Source organism: Gobio gobio, assembly GCF_949357685.1.
Source record: "Gobio gobio genome assembly, chromosome: 3".
NCBI classification, from domain to species: Eukaryota; Metazoa; Chordata; class Actinopteri; order Cypriniformes; family Gobionidae; genus Gobio; species Gobio gobio.
In genome coordinates this window covers 55,743,868-55,768,042 of record NC_137099.1, presented here as the reverse complement: position 1 = coordinate 55,768,042, position 24,175 = coordinate 55,743,868, and the positions used below count along the sequence as shown (strand labels likewise).

The following is a 24,175-nucleotide window of genomic DNA, read 5'->3' as shown; positions in this document are numbered from 1 at the left end:
TATGTTCATTTTTGATGTATATACCGGTAGGTTGTTTTAATTAGTTTGTTCAGACACGCACGCTGATATAGTGCACAATGCACAGTGTTAGCTAACACGTGCTGTTTCACCTTTTTTACACACTGAGTTCAAGCATGTTCTACATGTTAAAATGTATCTAGCTACTGTAGGTAAGTTAGCCAAAGCTTTACATCTAGAAAGACTTAAGTTTAACTTTTGGTGTTTTCTAACAAAACAGAATGATGTATATAGGTTATTTAAATTATTTTGTTAGTCCGAACAAGCATGCTGCTAGGTCAGTTTTAGCAAGTGTTAGCTAACATGTGCTGTGTTGCTACTGTTCTTCTAGCGTTTAAGGTCATTTATGAGTTATTTCTCTGAACTGCTGTACTTTTTATGTTTGAGGACAATGCAGTTTACTTGAATCACTACACTGAATGAATACATTTTACTGTTCCACATTTGGCTGACCAGTTCCCCCCCCCCCCCCCCCCCCCCCACAGCATAGCTACTGTATATTCTGTATATAACGTTAACAATGCGGTTTTGTTCACATTTTCTTGCAGATACCTTGACCAGAGCACAATCGGTTATCTTCATCCAAGAGACCTACTGTTGGACAATCGTTTCGGCTTTCAAGGTAAATAAATTGTTAGTCACAATGTCTAGTTACTGGGCTATAAGGAGAAGAATATTGAAAGGAGTTGAGATGGACAAACAGGAAATTGCAGATGTTGGAAACTTTAACAGTATGGAAAATTGTGCCTATTTTTTATGTAGATTTCCAGAATGAGAACCAAGCCCTGAGGGAAAGCAATGCACAAGCAGGTGAGAACATGCACTCTTTCTTAAATTTTACTTTTTTGACTGTGATGTAGGTCCAAAATTACCAAATGCCTTTCATTTTGTAGCTTCGGATGACAGCGGCTCACTTCATGAGCAGGTGAAGCAAGTTGGGACAATGTTGATGATGTTTGCTCGTACTGGGCAATCAGGTACAACTTGCAAACAACACCTGTGGTTGTTGGTTTAATTCCCACTGGGGCCACCTGTACATGTAGTAGACCTAGTTGTAAATGTCATAGTTTAGTAGTTGAGGGACCAGGACTGACTGCTTTATTCTTTTATTCTGTGAACCCCTGTAGGTGCAGATCAGACACTAATGCTGCGACGTCTTGGAGAGTTTGGCGATGTTGTGCGTAGCATGGACAACAAAATGGACACTATGCTGCAACATTTCAGTGCCAATGTGTCTTTTGGAGAGTTCTCCCTGCCTGGGGGTCTGTTACTCCCCCTAGACAACCCATTTGGCGTTGCTTGACAACAGTTTGAGGCAGGATAAAGAGCTCCAGGAACGATTTGTAAGTGTGCTGATTTTGTTTATAATGCTGTAGGGTAATCTAAAAAGTAAAATTTAAGATTGTACACTGCATATTCTACAGTCTGAATCCACAGCCTGTCACATTTTTATATTTATGTATGAGAAGCTTCAGAGATATGTAATTTGTAACACTTTTTTGTATTTTCAGCTTCGGTTTTTGGCAATCAAATGTGGGAGGGACCTAAAGACAACCGTGTGGCGAATACTTCAGAGTATCTTCTCTAATCACCTTTCCATTAATACAACCTGGACGGGTGTAGGGGATAAAGCATGTTTTAGTTACATGTTCCTGAAGACCATTGTTCAAAGTAATATATATAAATTTATAAATTTGTTATATATTTAAGTAGATGTGTGTGGCCTTATGACATTCACATGGAATGACAGATCTGTATTTTCTACAGGAGCCATCCGGAAGAACCCGGCAACCCAGGATGCCACTGATGAGGCGGTCCAGGTTAGCGCCATGCGTTACCTGAAAGGAGCATCTGATCGTGAAGGCGGAAAAAGACGCCGCACAGCTGAGAGGGACCCACAGCCGACCTCTTACACCTAGGCTGACTACTGACACCTGGAACCCTTTCTTTATCCTGCAGTCAGTAACATCAAGACCCCTAAAGAAGCCAGAAGTTTCAGGCTACACTCACCCAATCCACACTGTTCACTGTGGAAATTACTTTTTTTTTATTCCCTGTGACCCTGCCTTGAAGGCGGCTCCTTGGATGGATATGGGATGGCGAGGTTGTTTGTCCTTTATATAGGCGCACAAGAAATCACTGAAGATAAGCCAATTTGCGCTGCCTCATTCTGGAGGTCGGGGAAAACCGGAGAACCCATAGTCAGGCTTGTTATAATGTTCTGTTCTACTACTGTTCTATTCTTCTCCAGAGCTTTACTCTAAATTATTACCATTTATCCTATTGTTAGAAATGGCTTGTTAAATGTGATGTTATACCTCGATTTATTTGGTATCCTGCACATTCTTTGGTACCAAATATCCTCATTATTTGATATAATATTTAATGGTAATTCTTTTCATCCCAGAGCTGACCTATTTGTTATTAACAAATATTGTAAGTGTTATAATTTGCTTGTAAGGCTTTTTTTTTTTTTTTTTAAACCAAAATTTAATTGGAAACATGCAGGTTCTTTAGTAAAAATGTTTTGTTATTTATAGGCCTATTTAAGCTTATTTATTGTCTGTTATATTTCATTTATATTATCTTGTATCATTGACAGTTAATGTACTTTGAAATGTGGAATAAAAATGCCAAATGGGAATTTATCTGGTTTGTTCAATTATTATCCATCATAAACTGCATGTTACAAATATATGAATAATAAATAAATATATATATTATTTATTACACAATAAGCGGAGGCAGATCGCTCGAAAATAGCGTTTGCCTCCGACGGGCCGCCTTTTGGTATAAAGGCGGCGGAACGGCGGTTTGCCTGCGGGCCGGCGGCGGTGCGCCGTCAAACGTGTTTGCGATTACGCAATTCTGACGCTTCTACAGCCGCCGGATCACCGCCGGTGGTCCGCCGACTCATTGCTATCTGGGTAAAGCCTGCCAACTTTGATTTGATTGGTTTTCTCAAATATTTTGAAATTGGCGAGCGATGACAGATCAGATCAACGCACACACCTCTGCTTCTGATGTGCGCTCTATTCGCCGCCACAGCGGATTGAAGAACACGCAGATTAACGCAGATTAAAAAACGGGACAAAGCCGAAGCCTCCAGCCAGTTTCATATGTTTGAAAGGTTAATCACACATTTTTTTTAGGGGGGCTGGACAGAAGTTTAGGGGTCTAAAAAGGGCCTAGTGACGCCCATGGCTGAAATCTTGACGGATTTACAAATGGTTTGGTTTATTTATTAACGTGGCTATAATTCTAGGATGATTGAACAAATTATGAATAATTATTCATAAGTATGCAGTGTCATAACTACATCTCTGATGTTTATAACAAACCAAACAGTTTGAAAATCTGTAGAAAACTGAGCAAGTTATGGTTATTTAAAAAGTACATACACCATTAAAGGGTTAGTTCACCCAAAAATGAAAATTCTGTCATTAATTACTCACCCTCATGTCGTTGGACACCCGTAAGACCTCCGTTCATATTCGGAACACAAATGAAGATATTTTTGTTGAAAGCTGATGGCTGAGAAAGGCTTCACACAGGCCTCCATTGGCATTCAGTACATTGACACTTCCAAGATCCATGAAAGGCACTTAAAACGTCGTTACAAAGTCTATCTCACCACAGTGGCTCTACAATAATCATACAATGCGACGACAATAGTTTTTGTGCGCAAAAAAAAATCAAAATAACACCTTTATCCAACTTGTTCTCGACTTCCATGTGTGCCTCCACGACGCATGCGCGAGAATATGACGTAGCGCCGGTGTTCGGGAATCGATGAAATACACACTTAAGCCACATTTTGAGCACTACGCCGAGACCTAAAGCACGATCAATGTAGAATCCAACAGCTTAGACACGCGCGTCTTCCTCTCCTCGTAAACAAATCGCTTCTGGGTCATATGTCCGAACGCCGGATCTGCGTCATATTCTCGCGCATGCGTCGTGGAGGCACACACGGAAGTCGAGAACAAGTTGGATAAAGGTGTTATTTTGATTTTTTTTTGCGCACAAAAACTATTGTCGTCGCATTGTATGATTATTGTAGAGCCACTGTGGTGAGATAGACTTTGTAACGACGTTTTAAGTGCCTTTCATGGATCTTGGAAGTGTCAATGTACTGAATGCCAATGGAGGCCTGTGTGAAGCCTTTCTCAGCCATCAGCTTTCAACTAAAATATCTTCATTTGTGTTCCGAATATGAACGGAGGTCTTACGGGTGTCCAACGACATGAGGGTGAGTAATTAATGACAGAATTTTCATTTTTGGGTGAACTAACCCTTTAAATTACAATATTACGAGTGAGCGAGCTGACTGTGACAAGATGGCTGCCAGGTGCGGACGTCGACCTCCATTGGCCAGCAATGCAGACGAGACATCTCTAGCCTTTATATCTATGCTCTCTCCGACGACGACATTTTTGTCCTGTGTAGGTTCCTGTAGCTTCTCTATGTGCTCCGAAAATGGAGGAGCCCTCGCAACCTCACCACTAGATACCACTAAAAGTCACACACTGCACCTTTAAACACTCAAAATTCATCCCGTTTTGAAATTGGACATCGCGTTAACATTATAACATTTTGTCGGGCTCCTCCCCCTAGTGTCATATTTCAAATTTGACCAAATCTACTGCACTTTTGTAGTCAAATATTTGTCTAAACTTGACAAAACACATCGTTGGAAAGGTCAGAGACTCAAGGTTCCCTATTTGGCCACTGTTTTGTGACAGAAGTGATATTGTGACAGAAATGTATTAATTTGTCACAGGAGAACTAATATCGTGGATTGTGGGTGTCACCCGGTGGCTATTCTTGGTAGAGCACCAAAACAAAATCCCACAGGAACCTCAATTATTGAGACATCAGCTTCAAATTTGGAACACAATTTGGTTAGACATATGGCTTTGATCTTCAAGCAATTTTGGAGTCCGTTTTGTGTAAAATAAAATTTTTAGTACGGTACCTTTGCTTAGCGGTGAACTTAATTTTTCACTTCAGCAATAATGTTGAGTGTCTTCCTGAAATATAGACCAACCATAGGTCTGTATTACAAAGCATTCATGAACTATTGTACTTTAAGTTTGGATAGTGCATTTTCATGTCAATGCTCAAAAAGGGGGGTGTAAACTAAAACTAAAAATGCTTTATTGTCAAAAGCAGCATGAAGGCCGACAGCATTCATACCCGAGTCACTTTTATTACTCTCACCTTTCATCTGTCGATATGATGGAAATATCTTCAAGCGTCTGTTGACACAGCTTTGTCATTGTGTTTATAGGTTCAGCAGATGTCAGCCAGCAGACACAAATGAAGATCCGTACAGTGTGTGTGTGTTTAAGAGTCCAGGCTGTCATCTTTATGTTAACTGTTGCTTGGAAACAACGCCGTTTTCTGCCCTGATGGACAGCATTAGAAGTGGACAAATGGCAGTTATGCAACCGTTTGGTCATTGAAGGTGAGATGTGTCGACATTAACTAATAACTAGATTTACACTCTTCACCTTTAAATTCTGAAGCAGGCTGTTACACCAGGCTTATCATGCGTTGTCATAAAGCAGATAAAATGTCAGGGAATAATTGCTTGTTGGACCCACAGAAAGCCTTGAGTGTTTCTTCTCACCGTTCTCGGATGCTTCATAACTCAAAAATAAATAAATAAAATGAATAAATAAATGGTTATAATATAATACAAATAACAGCTCATTTTAATGTAATATAACAGTGAGATATATAAATAAATAGTAAAGTATTAGAATAGTTATAATATAAAATAAATGCCTATAATAGTAATAAAATATATCAATTAATTGGAATGCCCTATTCTACACAGTAAGAAGTCATATTCAGCTTCTTTTAATATATACATCTAAAAGAGAAATACTGTACAGCACCTTAACTTTAGATACAGATATTAGACATTTATACACAATCGTTCAAAAAGTTTGGACTCATTAATGTTTTTGAAAGAATTCTCTTCTGCTCACCAAAGCTGCATTTATTTTAAAAAAAGATATATAAAAAAAGTAATATTGTGAATATATTGTAAATATAATGTATTCCTGAAGTCAAAGCTGTATTTTCAGCATCATTACTCCAGTCTTCAGTGTCACATGATCCTTCAGAATTCATTCTGATATGATGATTTGATGCTCAAGAAACATTTATGATTATTATTACGGTTGAATAACAGTTGTTAACAACACTTATTCAAAATGGAAATGTTCATAACATTATGAATGTCTTTACTGTTACTTTTGATCAATCAAGCTGCATAAAACTATTAAAAACTGTATTTTACTTTGCTTATCAAAAACATGAAGTTTGATTAATAATCAAAGACACACTCTAAAAAATGCTGGGTTAAAAACAACCCAAGTTGGGTTGAAAATGGTTGAAAATGGACAAACCCAGCAATTGGGTTGTATAAAATCAGTCAAAGTTGATACAGTATGTGGGACTGTTTCCACAAGTGGTGCACAAATGACACACGTCATCTTTAAATGTATTGAACATGTTTTCACAGAAATATATGGAAGCCTGTTTTCGCCAAAGAATAAAACAATTTAAAAGATAATTGTGATTTCGCAATTGCAAATGTATAACTCGCAATTCAAACTTTTTTCCTCCAATTCTGACATTTTTTCTTGCAATCGCAACTTTGTATCTCCCAATTCTGACTTTTTCTCGCAAATGCAGATTTTTGATCTTGCATTTCAAACTTTTTTCCTCACAATTCTGACATTTTTTCTTGCAATCGCAAATTTTTCCTCACAATTCTGACTTTTTTTCTCGTAATTGCACATTTTTATCTTGCAATTAAAAAATGTCAAAATTCTGACTTTTTTTTATTGCAATTGCACATTTTTATCTCGCAATTAAAACTTTTTTCGTCACAATTCTGAAATTTTTTCTCGCAATTGCAAATTTTTTATCGTACAATTCAAATTTTTCCTCACAATTCTGAATTTTTTTCCTGACAATTCGGAAATTTTTTCTTGCAATCACAAATTTTCTCCTCACAATTCTGACTTTTTTTTCTCGCAATTGCACATTTTTTTATTTTTTTATTCATTTTTCAAATTTTTTCACATGACATGAAAATCAGAATTGCGAGATGTAAACTGGCAACTGCAAGAAAAAATAAATAAATTGTGAGATAAAAGTCGCAATTACCCTTTTTTTTTATTCAGTGGCGGAAACAAGCTTTCATAGAAATTAGATAAAGTGCTTTCATGATTAACATGTGCAACCTGCCACAACTAAGAATACAATTCTTAAAACTTGTAAGACAAAAGTGGCAAAATGAGTGTAATAAGTGCACTTATACAGAAGCCAGACGTGCATGAAATACAGAGAGCTGTGGCCAGTATTAAATATAAAATGTATTTTAAGTTACTTAGTGGCATTCAGCAAAATTGAATATCACAATTATTGCACTGAAAAAAAGCACATAATTTTACTGCAAACACCACATTCAAAGAAATTCAGTGCAACTGTGTTAATAAATCAGGGATGGTTATAAACCAAATGCTAACTATACCTGGATAGAACTGAATCATTTTACAAGAAAAATGATATGTATACGAGCGTGATAAATCAGTCTTTACACCAAAGTTTTCAGGTTCAAAACTAAAACAATCTGATTTATTTAACAACAAACAGCAGTCAAACGAACACTCAATACTGTCTACAACACCACATAGACATGTAGATTAGTTCATATAAAGGGGTCATATAAGGAATATCATTTCCCTTGATCATCTTGATGAAAACAATTAGAACTCAAACCTTTTTGAACAAGATTTCAGCACCAGCTGTTTTAGCAATGTGTCCAAATGCATCCTCGCTGCTCATTTCATATGAGGAGGTCATTTACATAGTCTTAAAGGCACAGGACACAAATATTGCAAATGAATTCCCTAAGGGGGTGGGGGGAAATAAATAACAAATGCATAATATGACTGCTTTAATGGACTCGCAAAATGATTCCTAGACAGACGACTTCTTCAACCACATATATCATAGAAAGAAAACGCTGTCATATTGTTTGTGCCGCAAGAAATGTGTTACAAAGATTAAATAAGCACCTAATCACAAGTGCATAATCATCTAATCTTATAAAATTCCTCTAAACAACAGTTTTATTCATGCCAGACTAAAGTTACAATAAAATAAATCTGCAGATCTCTGGGAAATCTCATGTGCTTTTTGGCCGACAGATGCACACAACACTGCACAAGCCTTTATGTTAAATATTACAGAATATATGAATATCAGGATCACAGATCCCAGTTTTCCACAGCCCTACGACTGGTCCCAGTTCAGTCCGCCTGCGCACGTTTATATCTTATCATGATGATCATTCATTACAATAGTGCAGTATAGTTGTGAATACACGCCAGATCCAGCTATCCTATACATATATATGCTGAAGCTTTGGTTTAGTTTGAACATTCATCAGCCCATCTGACTGCAGTAGTGCATTCTGGGTATGAGCGTGTTTAACCGGGGAAGGACATTTGAGACAAAGTCTCTCTCATTGAGAAAAATATTTAAACATCAGAACTGTATCCCTAATAAAATGAATAGTAATATCATTAATAAATATTTGTTTTATTAATAAAGAACAGAAATATTGCTTTAATTATAAATAAAAGAACTGTATTCAACGTTAACAGTCTACATGATCACAATATTGATATTCTGTGTAAGGGCTATTTAGTGTAATGATAATAATAATAATAAAATATCATAAATATTGTGTTTCAGCAATGTTTATCTTCATGTATGTGTCCTTGTTTTTTCTTTTATCTTTTTTTTTAATAGAAAAATAAACCCTTTGATATCAAAATAACCATTCGATAGTCTTTCTCTTTCCTATTGTGCATGATAAAAAGAAACGGACATTAAAAATAGCTTGTTAGTCGTACACTATCCTTCTTCGAAAGTATCGTGAGCAGCTTCAATTTCAGCAAAGTGCTTTTACTGCTGCCCCATAAAAGTTACGTGTGCAATTTCTGCAGCAACCGAACGAAACAGCACAAATAGCGACAAAGTAGCTCCTCACGCCGCTGGTTCATCCGCTCAGATCACAATTCAGTCTGGTGTAGCAGAAATTACACACTTCACTTTTAACTGGGACTAACTTTTTAAAAATATAAAGCCTCTGAAGACGTTAACTCGGTAAGTTAATGCCAGAGAAAAACTAAACACACTGCACTGGTTAGGGAGTGACAACTGCATTTAATTGTGGGAGTGAATCGCTCCTCGTGATGGTTGACATTGGAATGTTAGTTTAACACATTCCAGTAGCAGCCTTTGCTATGTTTCACACGTTTCACTTGAAATTGACCTCCGTTTGCACTCGAAAAAGACACACACACATCAGGGTCGGAAATTAACGGGGACTTGGGGCAAATAAAACGCCTAGAATAAAATGGTGTAGGTGTTTTATTAACGCCTACCCCAACCCTAAACCTACCCTTACAATAATGCAAATACAGTATTTAAATTACGCAATATTTATGTGCGCATGCCCAGTGGCCGTATCTGTATCCCTTCTAGTCTTTACCATGCGGGACGTGGTGTGATGACATCACCGTTTCACGAAATATACGGATTGGCTGCACATTCGAAAACGCAAAGGTGTCGTCGGTTTCAGATTTATCCACTCTTTTTAAAAAAATACCAGTTCCATGCTCCCAAAACGCTGGACGAAACGCTGATACGATTCAACATTTTTACGTATACAGCTAAACGCGTCTCCTTGTGGACGGGGCCTTAAAACAGGTACCGTTAAACATGTCAGCTGAGTGGACGCTAGTTCTAGGTTGACAATATTGATTTCTTCAGTTGACACGTTAACATTATTTCTACCGTGCCTCCCATCCAGTAATCGCAATAAAGCTTTGTGCGTTGTTACTTTTGATTAGCCTGACGTCGTCATACTCAGATTCTAGTCGGAGTATGAGTCTGATCTGCTCCATTGGGCTGTGATTATGGGGCGTTTCAACCGCACCAGGAAAGAAAATGCCTCTGCACTCAATTGGACAGACCTTCAACCAATCAGAGCGACGGAGTAAGTGACGCATGTTGAGCGACGCACAGTTGTCAACAGAACTCAACTACACGCACGCTGGAAGAAGTAGAAGAAGACGACGAGTGGAAACGATCTTTGCCAGTGTTGTAAAAAAGAATTTAAGGAAACACAGAGTACTTACTACCACCATCATAATTTCTGAGAGGAATAGTTAAGGTGAACGCATACGAACAAGTTCTCAGCTTAGTAAACGAATTCAACCCAAGCGCTCTTTGGTGACGTGATGATGACGTTACTGTTGATCATCTGTCCATCATCGTATAAAGCCCGCCCTGACAATTTGATTGGTCCGAACAGCTCTGGTTCCAGCATAGTTGCTCCACAACGGATCAAGTCCAGACCGAACTTCCCAATCTCAAATGTTGTGGCTAAGTTCGATTGGCATCCAGGGTAACTTTTGATATGAAACAGCTTTCAAATTCTCATGTAATCGCTCAATCAGCGTTTCAAGACGTCAATAAAACAGCTTGTAAACAACATGTCACGTGACATTTACCTCAGGATATGTCTATAACTCGGTAGTTAGCTAGGAAAAATAACTCGAGAGAATCATTTTTCTAAATATATGCACTATATTACATTCATTATATTACATGCATATTCATAACATTTTTGACTTAACCTGTTGTCTTTAGTTTATGTTTGAATACATCTGTCATGACAACAAGTTATTACAGCCGCTGTTTCTTTAAACGTTTATATTTCAACAAATAATTGGAGTTGATAAATTAATAGGTTATTAAGTTTTGACTAAATGAAAACTTTTACTTCTAAAGTAAGTACATGTAGTTATTTAATATTACTCAGTATTTATTTGAGTGAGTGCAATGCAACTACGTCACCTTAAAATAAAGTCTAACCAAACTTTCATTTGTGTTCATTTCGTTGTTCTCTCTAATTGTTGGTGCGAATGGGCCTTTAGTTATTTCTGATGTTCCAAGTTGTAATGAATTCGTTTCCAAGCGAATTGTAACTCGACATGAAAATGTAATCGTTACTATCTGAATTTTGGTTGTAGAATGCAATTGTCACTCCTGAATTAACAAATACGGTGGCCCAGAAGTGCACAACGCAATTTAAAAGCAAACATAAGTTCACAACACAACGAAATCAAGCCACAACACAACAAAAATGCTCCCGACCACTAGGGGGCACTCAGAGCGCGGTAAAGTTGCCACTGTTCTATAGAGTCGGCAATCTTACAAAGATATCAATACCACAATTAGTTTTAACAGTATGTAGGCTAACCATTTTTTATCAACATGAAATATTAATTCAAAAGCACCTACATGCATTATAGCTTTATATTTATGCTTGAGAATGCTTTGACCCGGTACCACGGCGCATGACACCTAAGGGAACGTCTGCCAATTCCACCAAGTGGTTGAAACGTATAATTTGTATTGATTAAAATTACTTTTAAAGGAACACGCCGACTTTTTGGGACTTTAGCTAATTCACCGTATCCCCCAGAGTTAGATAAGTCCATACATACCATTCTCATCTCCGTGCGTGCCATAACTCTGTCTGACGCACCCACCGCTAGCCTAGCTTAGCACAAAGACTGGAGGTAAACGACTCCAGCTAGCTACTGGAGCAACTTTTTAGTTGTGTTATGGCTTGATTTCTTTGTGTTGTGGCTTGATTTCTTTTCTTTGTGTTGTGGCTTGATTTCTTTTTGTTGTGTTGTGGCTTGATTTCTTTTCGTTGTGTTGTGGCTTGATTTCTTTTCGTTGTGTTGTGGCTTGATTTCTTTTCGTTGTGTTGTGGCTTGATTTCTTTTCGTTGTGTTGTGGCTTGATTTCTTTGTGTTGTGGCTTGATATCTTTGTGTTGTGGCTTGATTTCTTTTCGTTGTGTTGTGTCTTGATTTCTTTGTGTTGTGGCTTGATTTCTTTTCGTTGTGTTGTGTCTTGATTTCTTTGTGTTGTGGCTTGATTTCGTTGTGTTGTGGCTTGATTTTGTTTTAGCTTGATTTCGTTGTGTTGTGGCTTGATTTTGTTTTTCATTGTGTTGTGGCTTGATTTTGTTGTGTTGTGGCTTGATTTTGTTTTTCGTTGTGTTGTGGCTTGATTTTGATGTGTTGTGGCTTGATTTCATTGTGTTGTGGCTTGATTTTGTTTTTCGTTGTGTTGTGGCTTGATTTTGTTGTGTTGTGGCTTGATTTCATTGTGTTGTTGCTTGATTTCGTTGTGTTGTGGCTTGATTTTGTTTTTCATTGTGTTGTGGCTTGATTTTGTTATGTTGTGGCTTGATTTTGTTTTTCGTTGTGTTGTGGCTTGATTTTGTTGTGTTGTGGCTTGATTTCATTGTGTTGTGGCTTGATTTTGTTTTTCGTTGTGTTCTGGCTTGATTTCGTATTTCGTTGTAGCTTGATTTCGTTTTTCGTTGTAGCTTGATTTCGTTGTGTTGTGGCTTGATTTTGTTTTTCGTTGTGTTGTGGCTTGATTTTGTTTTTCGTTGTGTTGTGGCTTGATTTCGTTGTGTTGTGGCTTGATTTTGTTTTTCGTTGTGTTGTGGCTTGATTTTGTTGTGTTGTGGCTTGATTTTGTTGTGTTGTGGCTTGATTTCATTGTGTTGTGGCTTGATTTTGTTTTTCGTTGTGTTCTGGCTTGATTTCGTATTTCGTTGTAGCTTGATTTCGTTTTTCGTTGTAGCTTGATTTCGTTGTGTTGTGGCTTGATTTTGTTTTTCGTTGTGTTGTGGCTTGATTTTGTTTTTCGTTGTGTTGTGGCTTGATTTCGTTGTGTTGTGGCTTGATTTTGTTTTTCGTTGTGTTGTGGCTTGATTTCTTTGTGTTGTGGCTTTTCTGTTTTGTTTTGGCTTAATTTCTTTGTGTTGTGGCTTGTTTACATTGTGTTGTGGCTTGATTTCTTTGTGTTGTGACTTTTCTGTTTTGTTGTGGCTTGATTTCTTTGTGTTGTGGCTTGTTTACGTTGTGTTGTGGCTTGATTTCTTTGTTTTGTGGCTTGATTTTGTGGTGTTGTGGCTTGATTTGGTTGTGTTGTGAACTTATGAATGCTTTTTAAATTCTGTTGTGTTGTGCACTACTGGGCCACCGTAAACAAACCCCTGTGTACAGAGCGGGTTTAACCACTCCAAACCGGAGTGACACTTCATTTAGCAGTGTGCATGTGGCCTGACACCCTACTGGAATAGATGATAAAATGAGTGTGCTATAACTGTGCTTTTGTGGCATTATGATTCACAAGCACTGGCTTGACACACTGTCTCTGGATACGGCTGCTAAAACACTCACCATATCACGAGCTGGGTTCTACTTCATAGGGAAGATCTGGTCATCGTGGTGTGATTTGACACATCACATTTCAGAATATGCAAAAATAGCGCCCTGCGTATGATAAGCACTGGTGATACTTTACAAATAGCGTCTGTGAGCCGACACTGGTTGGAGCACATGCAAACCGCTTCAGACACTCAAAGCAAATGCATTACGTCTATTCATTTTGGAAAATCCTGTTGTGTTTACTGGCAGTGATCCCATAGGGAAGTTGAAACAGTCAAAATTTTCCAAAATAAAAGCGACAACATCCCTCTTAGGACCATGTGGCTTTTCCAGTCAAGCTCGGGACAGAAGACGACACGAAATCGAGGTTGATAAAGCCAGAGGAAGAGGACAAGCGAGCTGTTTTTGTCTTGATGAGGTAAAAAAAAAGGAGGTTGCACACCTGTGCTGCTATTTCTCATGCTCTGCTATTGTCCCGCTGCAGTCCTGCTCCGTTTATGGCACCAAGAGACTTCAGTAATCTTCAGGACTTCACATCGTCCTGTTCTGGATCGGACTGAAGCTCAACATCGGACAGGACGAGCTCCACTGGCATGATGAGTGAGGTGTCTGAATCATTGCTCATGGACGGCTGGTGCTCACCTGAAACAACAAAGAACATTACCAATGCCGTTTAGACACCAAACCCGGTGTGAAGCATCATTTTTGAATCTGAATGAAAAGGTGAATAAGACTTCAGAGCTTCACTGGAAGAGAAATGGCTTGGAAGATTCCACAAGAGTTATATAGATTACTTTCATTTGACATAATATAGGCTTATAATCTGACAAAACGGGCTACAGAGGCAACACAGGATCAGACTAGAGCTGCGATGGAGAACCAGGACAGGCTGTGCTTTTATTTGCCGCCGGTACCCAAAAAAGAATGACCTAAATATATGAGAGCTGAAAGTAGATCACACACACAAGACCACTGGAACAGACTAAAATAATCAAATCCAGATCCACGAGATGTTTAGGTCAATGTGAGAGAAAACGCCTCTTATATTTGTTGGTATACATTTACACAGAAACTTGCATCACATGGAAACATTTCTTTATTAGGATATTTTCCCATTTTGATAGACCGTCTTTTGAGTTTCATTTCATACAGTAACTAAAAACATAAAAGTCTATATTACCACTTCTTTTGACGAAGGATTTTCTATGACTTGTCCAGTTGCAAGATTTTTAAATCAATTTACACAGATTTTTCTTTGACTGTGGGAACCGTGAATTATGAATATTTAGGATACACTACCTTTCAAAAGTTTGGGGACAGTAATTATTATTATTTTTTTTAAATCAAATAAACATACTTTTTTAATGTTTTACTTAATGGTAGTGTATGTCACGATGAAAGAACATTTAAATTAATTAATTTATTTAAATTTCATAATTAATTTCTCAACTTATTTTCTCAAGATTACAACTCACATATAGCAAAACATAGAAATAAGAACATAAAAGTCTATATTTTTAATGATTCCATTAACTTTTTGAAACTTCTCAGCCCTGGAAATCATCATTTTTAAAATGTCCTAATATTTCAGGGTTTTCTTTGACTGTGGGAACAATGAATTATGAATATTTAGGCTAAACTACCTTTCAAAAGTTTGGGGACAGTACATTTTTTGAAAGAAATGAACACTTTTATTCAGAAAGGATGCATTGACTGGATCAAAATTGACAGTTGAAGGGTGCAGATTCTGAAATATATATATATATATATATATATAGATCACTAAGTGCCTAATTTCAGGGTTAAAGCATCAACATGTGATATATGGACACGTGCATCTGATTAACTGTCAATGTGTGGAAATTTACCATGACTGTCTATTTTCTCTCAGCCAATCAGAATCATTCAACTTGCAGAAATGACGTGCTTAGACCTTGAAAACAGTACAACTGTTGAGAAATTGTATGTACGAAATCTGGTAGAGAGGGAGAGCGCAGCCTACGAACTCCTCGTGAGACTTGAAGCTGGCTTCTGCTGATGAAACTGCAAACTATTCTTCAGTACATTTTTCTTTAATTAATTACATTCCTGGTCTTCAGTTTTCATAACTGGCCTTGGGTCCTAAACTGTTATCCCCTAGCACAGTAAAGACATTTATAAATGTTATCAAGATTTCAAATAAATGCTATTCATCAAAAAATATGAGCATCAAATCATCAGAATGATTTCTGAAGGATCATGTGACCCTGAAGACTGGTGTAATGATGCTGAAAATACAGCTTTGATCACAGGAATAAATTACATTTTAACATAGAAAACACTTATTTTAAATTGTAATAATATTTTACAATATTACTGTTTTTACTGTATTATTTTTTAATAATAAAAAATAAAATACTTTTGAATGGTAGTGTATATCACGATGAACGTTATTTAGAGGCATAGATTTCAATTGGTTTATAATTACTCATTAAATTTAATATTCATAATTAATTTCTCAACTTATTTTCTCAAGATTACAAGACACACACCCGTTCATCCATACTCACTGCTGGCGATGTGGTGGCTCCCTCCGGCCGGCGGGAAGGAGTCCATCTCGTGGTAAATGTGTGACAGGCCTATTGTTCTGACAGCTGGGTCCAAAACCACCGAGCTCACGCCCACTGAGACCTCGCTCGCCCCCGTCACAGGATTGGTGGGCGGGCCGCCGACGGACATCTCATAATCAGGAGGCATGTCATCCGAACAGTCTGTATTGGGCTGTTTGAATGGAAAATGACAGCTTATTTAGAGCAAAACACAAGGTCATATGTAGCGGCCATGTCAAGCTTCTGCTCTTACCGGGATGCCCAGGGCTTTAAGGATGTTCATTTTGCACATGGGGCAGGTTCTGTGGTCCTGTAGCCAAGGGTCCACACAGTTCTTATGGAAGACATGACTGACAATAACAGCACAGTTACAATAAGCAGAGAAACAGCGTACACAAAAAGCTGAAAAAAAAAGCTTTTCAAACGAGGGTTTTTTATATGTTCATTTTCTTTAGAGTGTAATGCTGCCGATTGAGAATGAAAAAGGTCTGCAAAGTTACAAAGTCACTAGGAGTTATTCTCTATAATCAGTGTATATCACTGTTTCTGAACTCCCTGAAACGCCTCCATTGTAGTCTTGAGTTTTCTTCCAGGAACGAACATGTCACAATATTCCTCATTTACATAATTCATGCCCAAGACATACACAAATAAAGGGCCTGGTTGAGTTAGTTAGTGGTGTGTTGAACTCGCAGTTACGGTAAGTGACGGGACATTTTCCAAACATCATCAGATTCTTCTGTCCACCCTTTCATCACTGGGCATCACAGAGATTCCACTCCTCTGGTTTGAGTCCTATATCACAGGTAGGTCTTTCAAGGTTGCCTGGAGAGGAGAGGTATCCAAAGCACATCAACTGACCACGGGGGTTCCTCAGGGCTCAGTGCTTGGACCTCTCCTCTTCTCCATTTACACATCATCATTGGGACCCATCATACAGGCACATGGCTTCTCATACCACTGCTATGCTGATGACACTCAGCTCTACCTTCCATTCCAACCCGACGACCCCACAGTAGCTGCATGAATCTCCAGCTTCCTGGCTGAACTGCTTGTCTTCCCTGCCAATCCGACAATACAACATGACTTCACCATCCAGCTAGGTTCATCTCAGATCACCCCCTCAGGGTCGGTCAGAAACCTTGGCGTAATCTTGGATGACCAGCTGTCCTTCAAAGACCACTTTTTTTTTTTGCGCTGCACAACATCAGGAAGATCAGACCTAACAGAGCACGCAACAGCTTCTCGTCCAGGCCCTGGTCATTTCTAGGCTTGACTACTGCAATGCGCTTCTGGCTGGACTTCCATCATGTGCGATCAAAACGCTCCAAATGTTCCAGAACGCAGCAGCACGTCTCATCTTCAGCGAGCCCAAAAGAGCCCACGTCACACCTCTCTTCATCTCTCTGCACTGGCTACCTCTCGCTGCTCGCATCAAGTTCAAGGCGCTAGCGCTAGCTTACAGATCCACCACGAGCTCCGCTCCTGCATACTTTGACTCGCTCCTACAAGTCCACACCAGAAGCCTTCGCTCAGCTAAGGAGCGTCAGCTTGTGGCCCCCTCACACAGAGGCATGAAATCCCTCTCCAGAACATTCACATTCACCGTTCCCTGCTGGTGGAACGATCTTCCCATCTCCATCGATTTGCAGAATCACTGACAACATTCAAACGACAGCTGAAATCTCAACTCTTCCGTGAGCACTTAACCTCATCTTTAAAAAAAAAAATCCCTTTTCCTTATTTTCTTCCTTATTAAATAATGTGTTTTTGAACATTCAAGCATGAAAACATTCCAGTAGAGCCCAAAAACTGAATCAAGACTTTGTAAAAGGGCATAACAGGTCCTCATTAATGCATTTAACGCACAATACATTTTTTAATTGGTCTTTGCATTGGCAATTTTAGCAGATTAAGCTGTGGTGTAAAAACCAACATAAGGTAGCAACCAATTCAAGCAAGAAACACATTAATTATTACCGCAGACAGCTCTAAAAGTGATCTATTTCTGTCCGCTGTAGACACTTTGCAAGCAATGCTTTGGCTTGATTATGTTCAAATTGATACTGCACTCTTGGAGAAAACAACTTAGAGTTGCACGGATTAAAAGATGATGAGGAACAGTTCATTTAGTTCAATATCTTTTGGTTTAACTTCAATATGGCACACTAACGCTAACTATACACTCTCAGTGGAGGTACAATTGTGTTCCTTGGGGAACAAAACGTATAACTGTACCTGTGCACAATAGGTCTTTAGGGTACAATTATACCATTGTTTTCCTCTACTTAGAGCAGGGGTAGACAAGTTTGGTTCTAGAGAGTCGCTGTCCTGCAGAGTTTGACTCCAGCCCTGAAAGACATCTATAGAAGCTCTTATTGAGAATTAGCAGAGGTTTAGATGTTGATGTTTTATTCACCATTATGGAGATCAGTGTTTCCTTTAGTTGGGCTGTTTGACTCTTGCCTTTTTATGTGAGTTTGTGGTTTTTGTTACAGTGTTAACAAAACACATAATCTGTTCAAATCAAAAGAAGCCATAAACAAAAATTGTCATGAAGAAAAATGTCTAAACTCATCACTGACTAAAATATTAATAAATAATATTCACCAACAATACTTTCTTACCACAGATCAGACATTCTGAATTTTGATTTTTAAACACATTCTAGGCAGGAGTTTAGAGGCACACAGATATCAAGAATCAGCAGATGAATCTCAACAATGGTGACATACTTAATGCTGCAATGCATGCTGGGAGCCATGAGTTTTATACTGTGGTGGCTTAGTAGGGTTGGAGCTAAACTCTGCAGGACATCGGGGGCCTATACCATGAAGCCGGTTTAGCTGGCTAGCCAGATATGTTTTAGCTTAGTTTGTGCAATCCTGGGTTTTAGGTACCATTAAAGTGGTTTGGCTTTTAGCTGTGTTCATCTCCATAGTAACTTACGCTCGACGGCTAACCTGCTCCAGGGCAGGTTATGTTCTGGATAAGAGATCTCAAACTGAAATTGGACCAATCAGCTGTGAGCAAAGTGACACATATCTGATGCAATAAAGTCACTCCCCCAGTTTCTACTCTAAATTAAAGGTGACACAGCAAATGGTTTTTAAAGACTAAAGTGTCTGGCTTTAAACAATGCTAATTTATAATAATAATACTTTTGAATGATTTAGATATAATTTATGTAATTATACCCTTAATCAATTACACATGTATCATTTTAGTTAATCATTTATTAATAGGCACTTAGTTAAAATGAATATAAATAGCCTATATAAGGTCATACAAATAAGCTTTAAAATCAATAAATAAAGCTATAAAAATGACTACATGCGAGTTTAAATGTTCAATTCTCTATACATCAACTAAACTAACTTCATAACTTTTACTTGCATTGACGTGTAAGATATTTCTTTAAGTTGTCCTCTTTCATAGACAGCTCTTTTCTTCCTGTCTATTTGTTTAAATTCTTAATATTTTTCAATCATGTAATATTATGCAGAAGAGAGAAGTGAATCTCAGTTGATCCACAGCGTGTGATTGGCTATTCACTGCTGATGTCACAGCTAAACTCCTAAACTCAGGATCAAAGCCTGAGTTGACATAGAAAGCTGATGATCAGCATCATGGGACCAACAAAGCCTGAATAGATTGGTTTGGTTTTGTCAACTCAAAACTAATCCTGTAACCCTGAGTTTGTTAAACTACCATAGTGGTACAGGCCCCAGCTCTCTAGGACCGAACTTGCCTACCCCTGACTTAGAGGTACAAAAATGTACCCTTAAGGGTCCCACCCCAGTGACGGCCACTTGTGCCTTAAAAGGTCAAATGTTGTACTCTTTTTTTTTTTTTGAGTGTTTACTGATGTATTTATTATTTATAGTTTTAAGAATCCAAATTCTTCCGAATTCTTCATTTCACACAACTTTTATGTCTTGTAATGTTTGCCAGAAATCTTACCGGCACGGCAGAATCCTGACGACATCATTAGCTTTGTAGTCTTCGATGCACACTGCGCAGTTGTCAAAGTCCGACTCAGTTTCCTAGAAACAGGGGCCGATAAATGTTGTGAGTAACCAAACGTGGGTGACTACATATGTACGCTTCCCTGAAATCTCCATTAGAGGAAAAGAAGCAGACGGGAACATACAGTCATAAAGCACGTCCAGAGAGAATGAATCACAGATGGGTGTTAGAGGACAGGAATCAGACAACAGATCGAAGATGCTCCATAAAAAGACATGATGAAATGTCACAAAGTAGTTGTTTTTTTTGAATATGCGTTTTTAGAATTGTGTCTTTAGACGTGACTCTTGCTATAAGAATAAAACGTTTTACACCTGTGTTCAAAAAAAAGATGTTTTTTTTAATACTTTTAATCAGCAAGGACGCATTAAATTGATCAAAAGTGACAGTAAAGGGCAAGGCATTTATAATGTTACAAACTATTTCAATTTCAAATAAATGCTTTTATTTTGGACTTTCTATTTAAAGAATCCTGCAAAGATATATCACAGTTTCTACAAAAATATGAAGCAGCACAACTGTTTTCAACATTGATAACCATAAATGTGTCTTGATCATATCAGAATGATTTCTGAAGGGTCATGTGACACTGAAGACTGGAGTAATGATGCTGAAAATACAGCTTTGACCACAAGAATAACATTACACTTTGCTATATATTCACATAGAAAACTGTTTTTTTGAATTGTAATAATATTTCACAATATTACTGTTTTTACTGTATCAAATAAATCCAGCCTTGGAGCAGAAGAGACTTGTTTCAAAAATTTTACAAATTAAAAAAAGGTTGTGTAGTGTTTGATAAAGTTATTTGATCATTTATCAATCATATTTGATTGATGTTTTTTTGTAAAAATAAAAAAAGTATGATTTTTCATCATAATTATTGCATTGAATGAAGCGCTTGAAATGGTTCACAGTACTCAAATACCAAGAAGTCTGACAAAAAATACACCTCGTCACCCTTCCTGATGATGTAACTCTAGTAACTCTATCTTTCTGTCTATCCATCCATCCATCCATCCATCAATCTATCTGCCCATCCATCCATCCATCCATCCATCCATCCATCCATCCATCCATCCATCCATCCATCCATCCATCCATCCATCTGTCCGTCCATCCGTCCGTCCATTGATCTATCTGTCCATCCATCCATCAATCAATCAATCTATCTATCTATCTATCTGTCCATCCATCTGTCCATCCATCTGTCCGTCCATTGATCTATCTGTCCATCCATCCATCAATCAATCAATCTATCTATCTGTCCATCCATCCATCCATCCATCCATCCATCCATCCATCCATCCATCCATCTATCTGTCCATCCATCTGTCCGTCCGTCCATCCATCCATCCGTCCGTCCGTCCATTGATCTATCTGTCCATCCATCCATCATCCATCTATCTGTTTGTCTATCTGTCCATCCATCCATCATCCATCTATCTGTTTGTCTATCTGTCCATCCATCCATCCATCCATCCATCCATCTGTCCGTCCATCCATCCGTCCGTCCGTCCATTGATCTATCTGTCCATCCATCCATCATCCATCTATCTGTTTGTCTATCTGTCCATCCATCCATCCATCCATCCATCCATCCATCTATCCGTCCGTCCATCCATTGATCTATCTGTCCAACCATCCATCATCCATCTATCTGTTTGTCTATCCGTCCATCCATCCATCCATCGATCTATCGGTCCATCCATCCATCGATCTATCTGTCCATCCATCCATCATCCATCTATCTGTTTGTCTGTCCATCTATCTGTCCATCCATCCATCCATCCATCTGTCCATCGGTTTGTCTATCTGTCCGTCCATCCATTGATCTATCTGTCCAACCATCCATCATCCATCTATCTGTTTGTCTATCCGTCCATCCATCCATCCATATGTCCATCCGTCCATCCATCCATCCATCGATCTATCTGTCCATCCATCCATCCATCCATCCATCCATCCATCCATCCATCCATCCATCCATCCATCCATCGATCTATCTGTCCATCCATCCATCGATCTATCTGTCCATCCATCCATCCATCCATCCATCGATCTATCTGTCCATCCATCATCCATCTATCTGTTTGTCTATCCATCCGTCCATCCATCCATCTATCCGTCCATCCATCCATCTATCTGTCCATCCAACCATCCATCGGTTTGTCTATCCATCCGTCCATCCATCCACCGCTCTGTCTATATCTATCTGTCTATCCGTCCGTCCGTCCATCCATCGATCTATCTGTCCATCCATCCATCCATCGATCTATCTGTCCATCCATCCATCTGTCCCTCGGTTTGTCTATCCGTCCGTCCATCCATTGATCTATCTGTCCAACCATCCATCAATCTGTTTGTCTATCCGTCCATCCATATGTCCATCCGTCCATCCATCCATCTATCTGTCCATCCATCGAATCTATCTGTCCATCCATCCATCCATCCATCCATCCATCCATCCATCCATCCATCCATCTATCTGTTTGTCTATCCATCCGTCCATCCATCGATCTATCTGTCCATCCATCCATCCATCCATCCATAAGATCCATTGAAATATTTTTAGTGGTTATATATTTCTGCATTTAAACTATATTTCAGTGTGTTTTGCTCGTTTCAAGAGGGACAGAACACGTGTAGCATCACCTAATATTTACCGAAATCTCATCTGAGTGTTACAGTCTCTCAGACACACAACTTTCCGTTTGCATCTGAGAAGGCTTGAAATGGTTCACAATACTGAAATACCAAGAAGTCTGACAAAAAACAAAAAACACACCTTGTCACCCTTCCTGATGGTCCGTACTTGTAACTTGCTTATGGCCTTTTTTGCAGCGTCGCCCAATCGCCTCTGCAAAAGACAAGAAACACAGAGATTGAAATGTGTGATTTTAAGCCATTAACACTGAATCAGAAGAATGCATCTGTGAGCGTGGTTCTACGGCACCTGGTTGCGGTCCCGTGCGTTGGCGTAGCGGAACCTCTGGATGTAGTAGAAGACCAGCCAGGCGAGAGAGATGATCATCAGGACGATGAAGGAGATGGAGACGAACACCACAGAGGTGCGGCTGACGTACTTCTGCAGGTTCCGCGTGCCGATGGTGATGTGCATGGCCACGGTGATGTTCTTCTCCAACAGGGCCATGATCTCACGGCCTTTGGGCTCGGGAATCATGATAGCCACCACATCGCCGGTACCTGGGTTCAAACCTCGAATGATTTACTCAGAAGAGAGATGACAAACTTCACAACGTAAAAACACACCAACAGTCATGGTTGTCGGGCATTGCACTGTCAAACACACAATCCTTAACCCCTTAACGGTAATCCTTAAAGGGGGGGTGAAATGCTGTTTCATGCATACTGATCTTTTTGCACTGTTAAAGACTTGGATTCCCATGCTAAACATGGACACAGTTTCAAAAGCTAAGTTGGACGTTTGATAGGAGTATTTCTTTGCCAAAATTAGTACTTCCTGTTAGTCATAAGTTTCGGAAAGTTTTTTTCGATCATGGGTCCGCTTGACGTCAACAGGGCGGAATTTCCTTGTATGGGCCGTCCGGACAATTCTACCGGAAGAGCGCGCGCGAGAGAGAGAGAGAGCGCGTGAAAGCAATAGGCTATGCCCATCAAAGCGCTGGCTCGTAGCCAAATAACCCCACGTTAAGGCAAAAGTGGATGGAATTTGCTTTTCCGGATTTTCAAATCGCCTAATACTGAAGGATGGAGCGGTCCCAACGATAAAGGTCCCAACGTTGGAACCGCAGGCAGTGAGTAAGACTGCTTTAAATGTCTGTTTTTGCCTATGCCCTTAAGTAGCCCAAACATGATCACGTATTGATCAATGGAGCATGCGATGTATAGTGTGTACATTTGTTTAGCTGGCCACTATATGTGTATGTTTGTGTATTGTAAAAGCACTCCAAACAACAATACACAAAGAATGGGGAAATATGTTGAACTAAATAAGCGCGCTTCTTCATTCAAATGCGCTACTATTCCATGTCTTTCTATGTAAACACTAGCCTGACGCGCAAAACCAGTCCGCTTACTACAAATCATGTCTACACAAACCACGCGTAAACACACACACACACACACACACACACACACACACACACACACACACACACACACACACACACACACACACACACACACACACACA

General features: G+C 38.9%; 2 protein-coding genes across 2 annotated transcripts in view; one reads left to right on the top strand and one right to left on the bottom strand.

Moving 5' to 3' along the window:
* Window positions 1–5,311: 5,311 nt before the first annotated feature.
* Window positions 5,312–24,175, top strand: part of znf330 (zinc finger protein 330) — a 47,004-nt gene continuing 28,140 nt past the window's right edge. The window contains exon 1 of the mRNA XM_079812793.1: window positions 5,312–5,488. The gene's annotated coding sequence lies outside the window, so the exon portion shown is untranslated. The remainder of the gene's footprint in view (window positions 5,489–24,175) is intronic.
* The window catches only part of rnf150a (ring finger protein 150a), a 23,538-nt gene continuing 11,066 nt past the window's right edge, over window positions 11,704–24,175 (bottom strand). The window contains exons 2-7 of the mRNA XM_079812788.1: window positions 22,955–23,205; window positions 22,787–22,858; window positions 19,930–20,012; window positions 16,220–16,316; window positions 15,928–16,138; window positions 11,704–14,020 (exon numbers count right to left, since the gene is read on the bottom strand). Of these exons, the coding sequence (XP_079668914.1) occupies window positions 13,902–14,020; window positions 15,928–16,138; window positions 16,220–16,316; window positions 19,930–20,012; window positions 22,787–22,858; window positions 22,955–23,205 (833 nt within the window). The 3' untranslated portion in view covers window positions 11,704–13,901. The remainder of the gene's footprint in view (window positions 14,021–15,927; window positions 16,139–16,219; window positions 16,317–19,929; window positions 20,013–22,786; window positions 22,859–22,954; window positions 23,206–24,175) is intronic.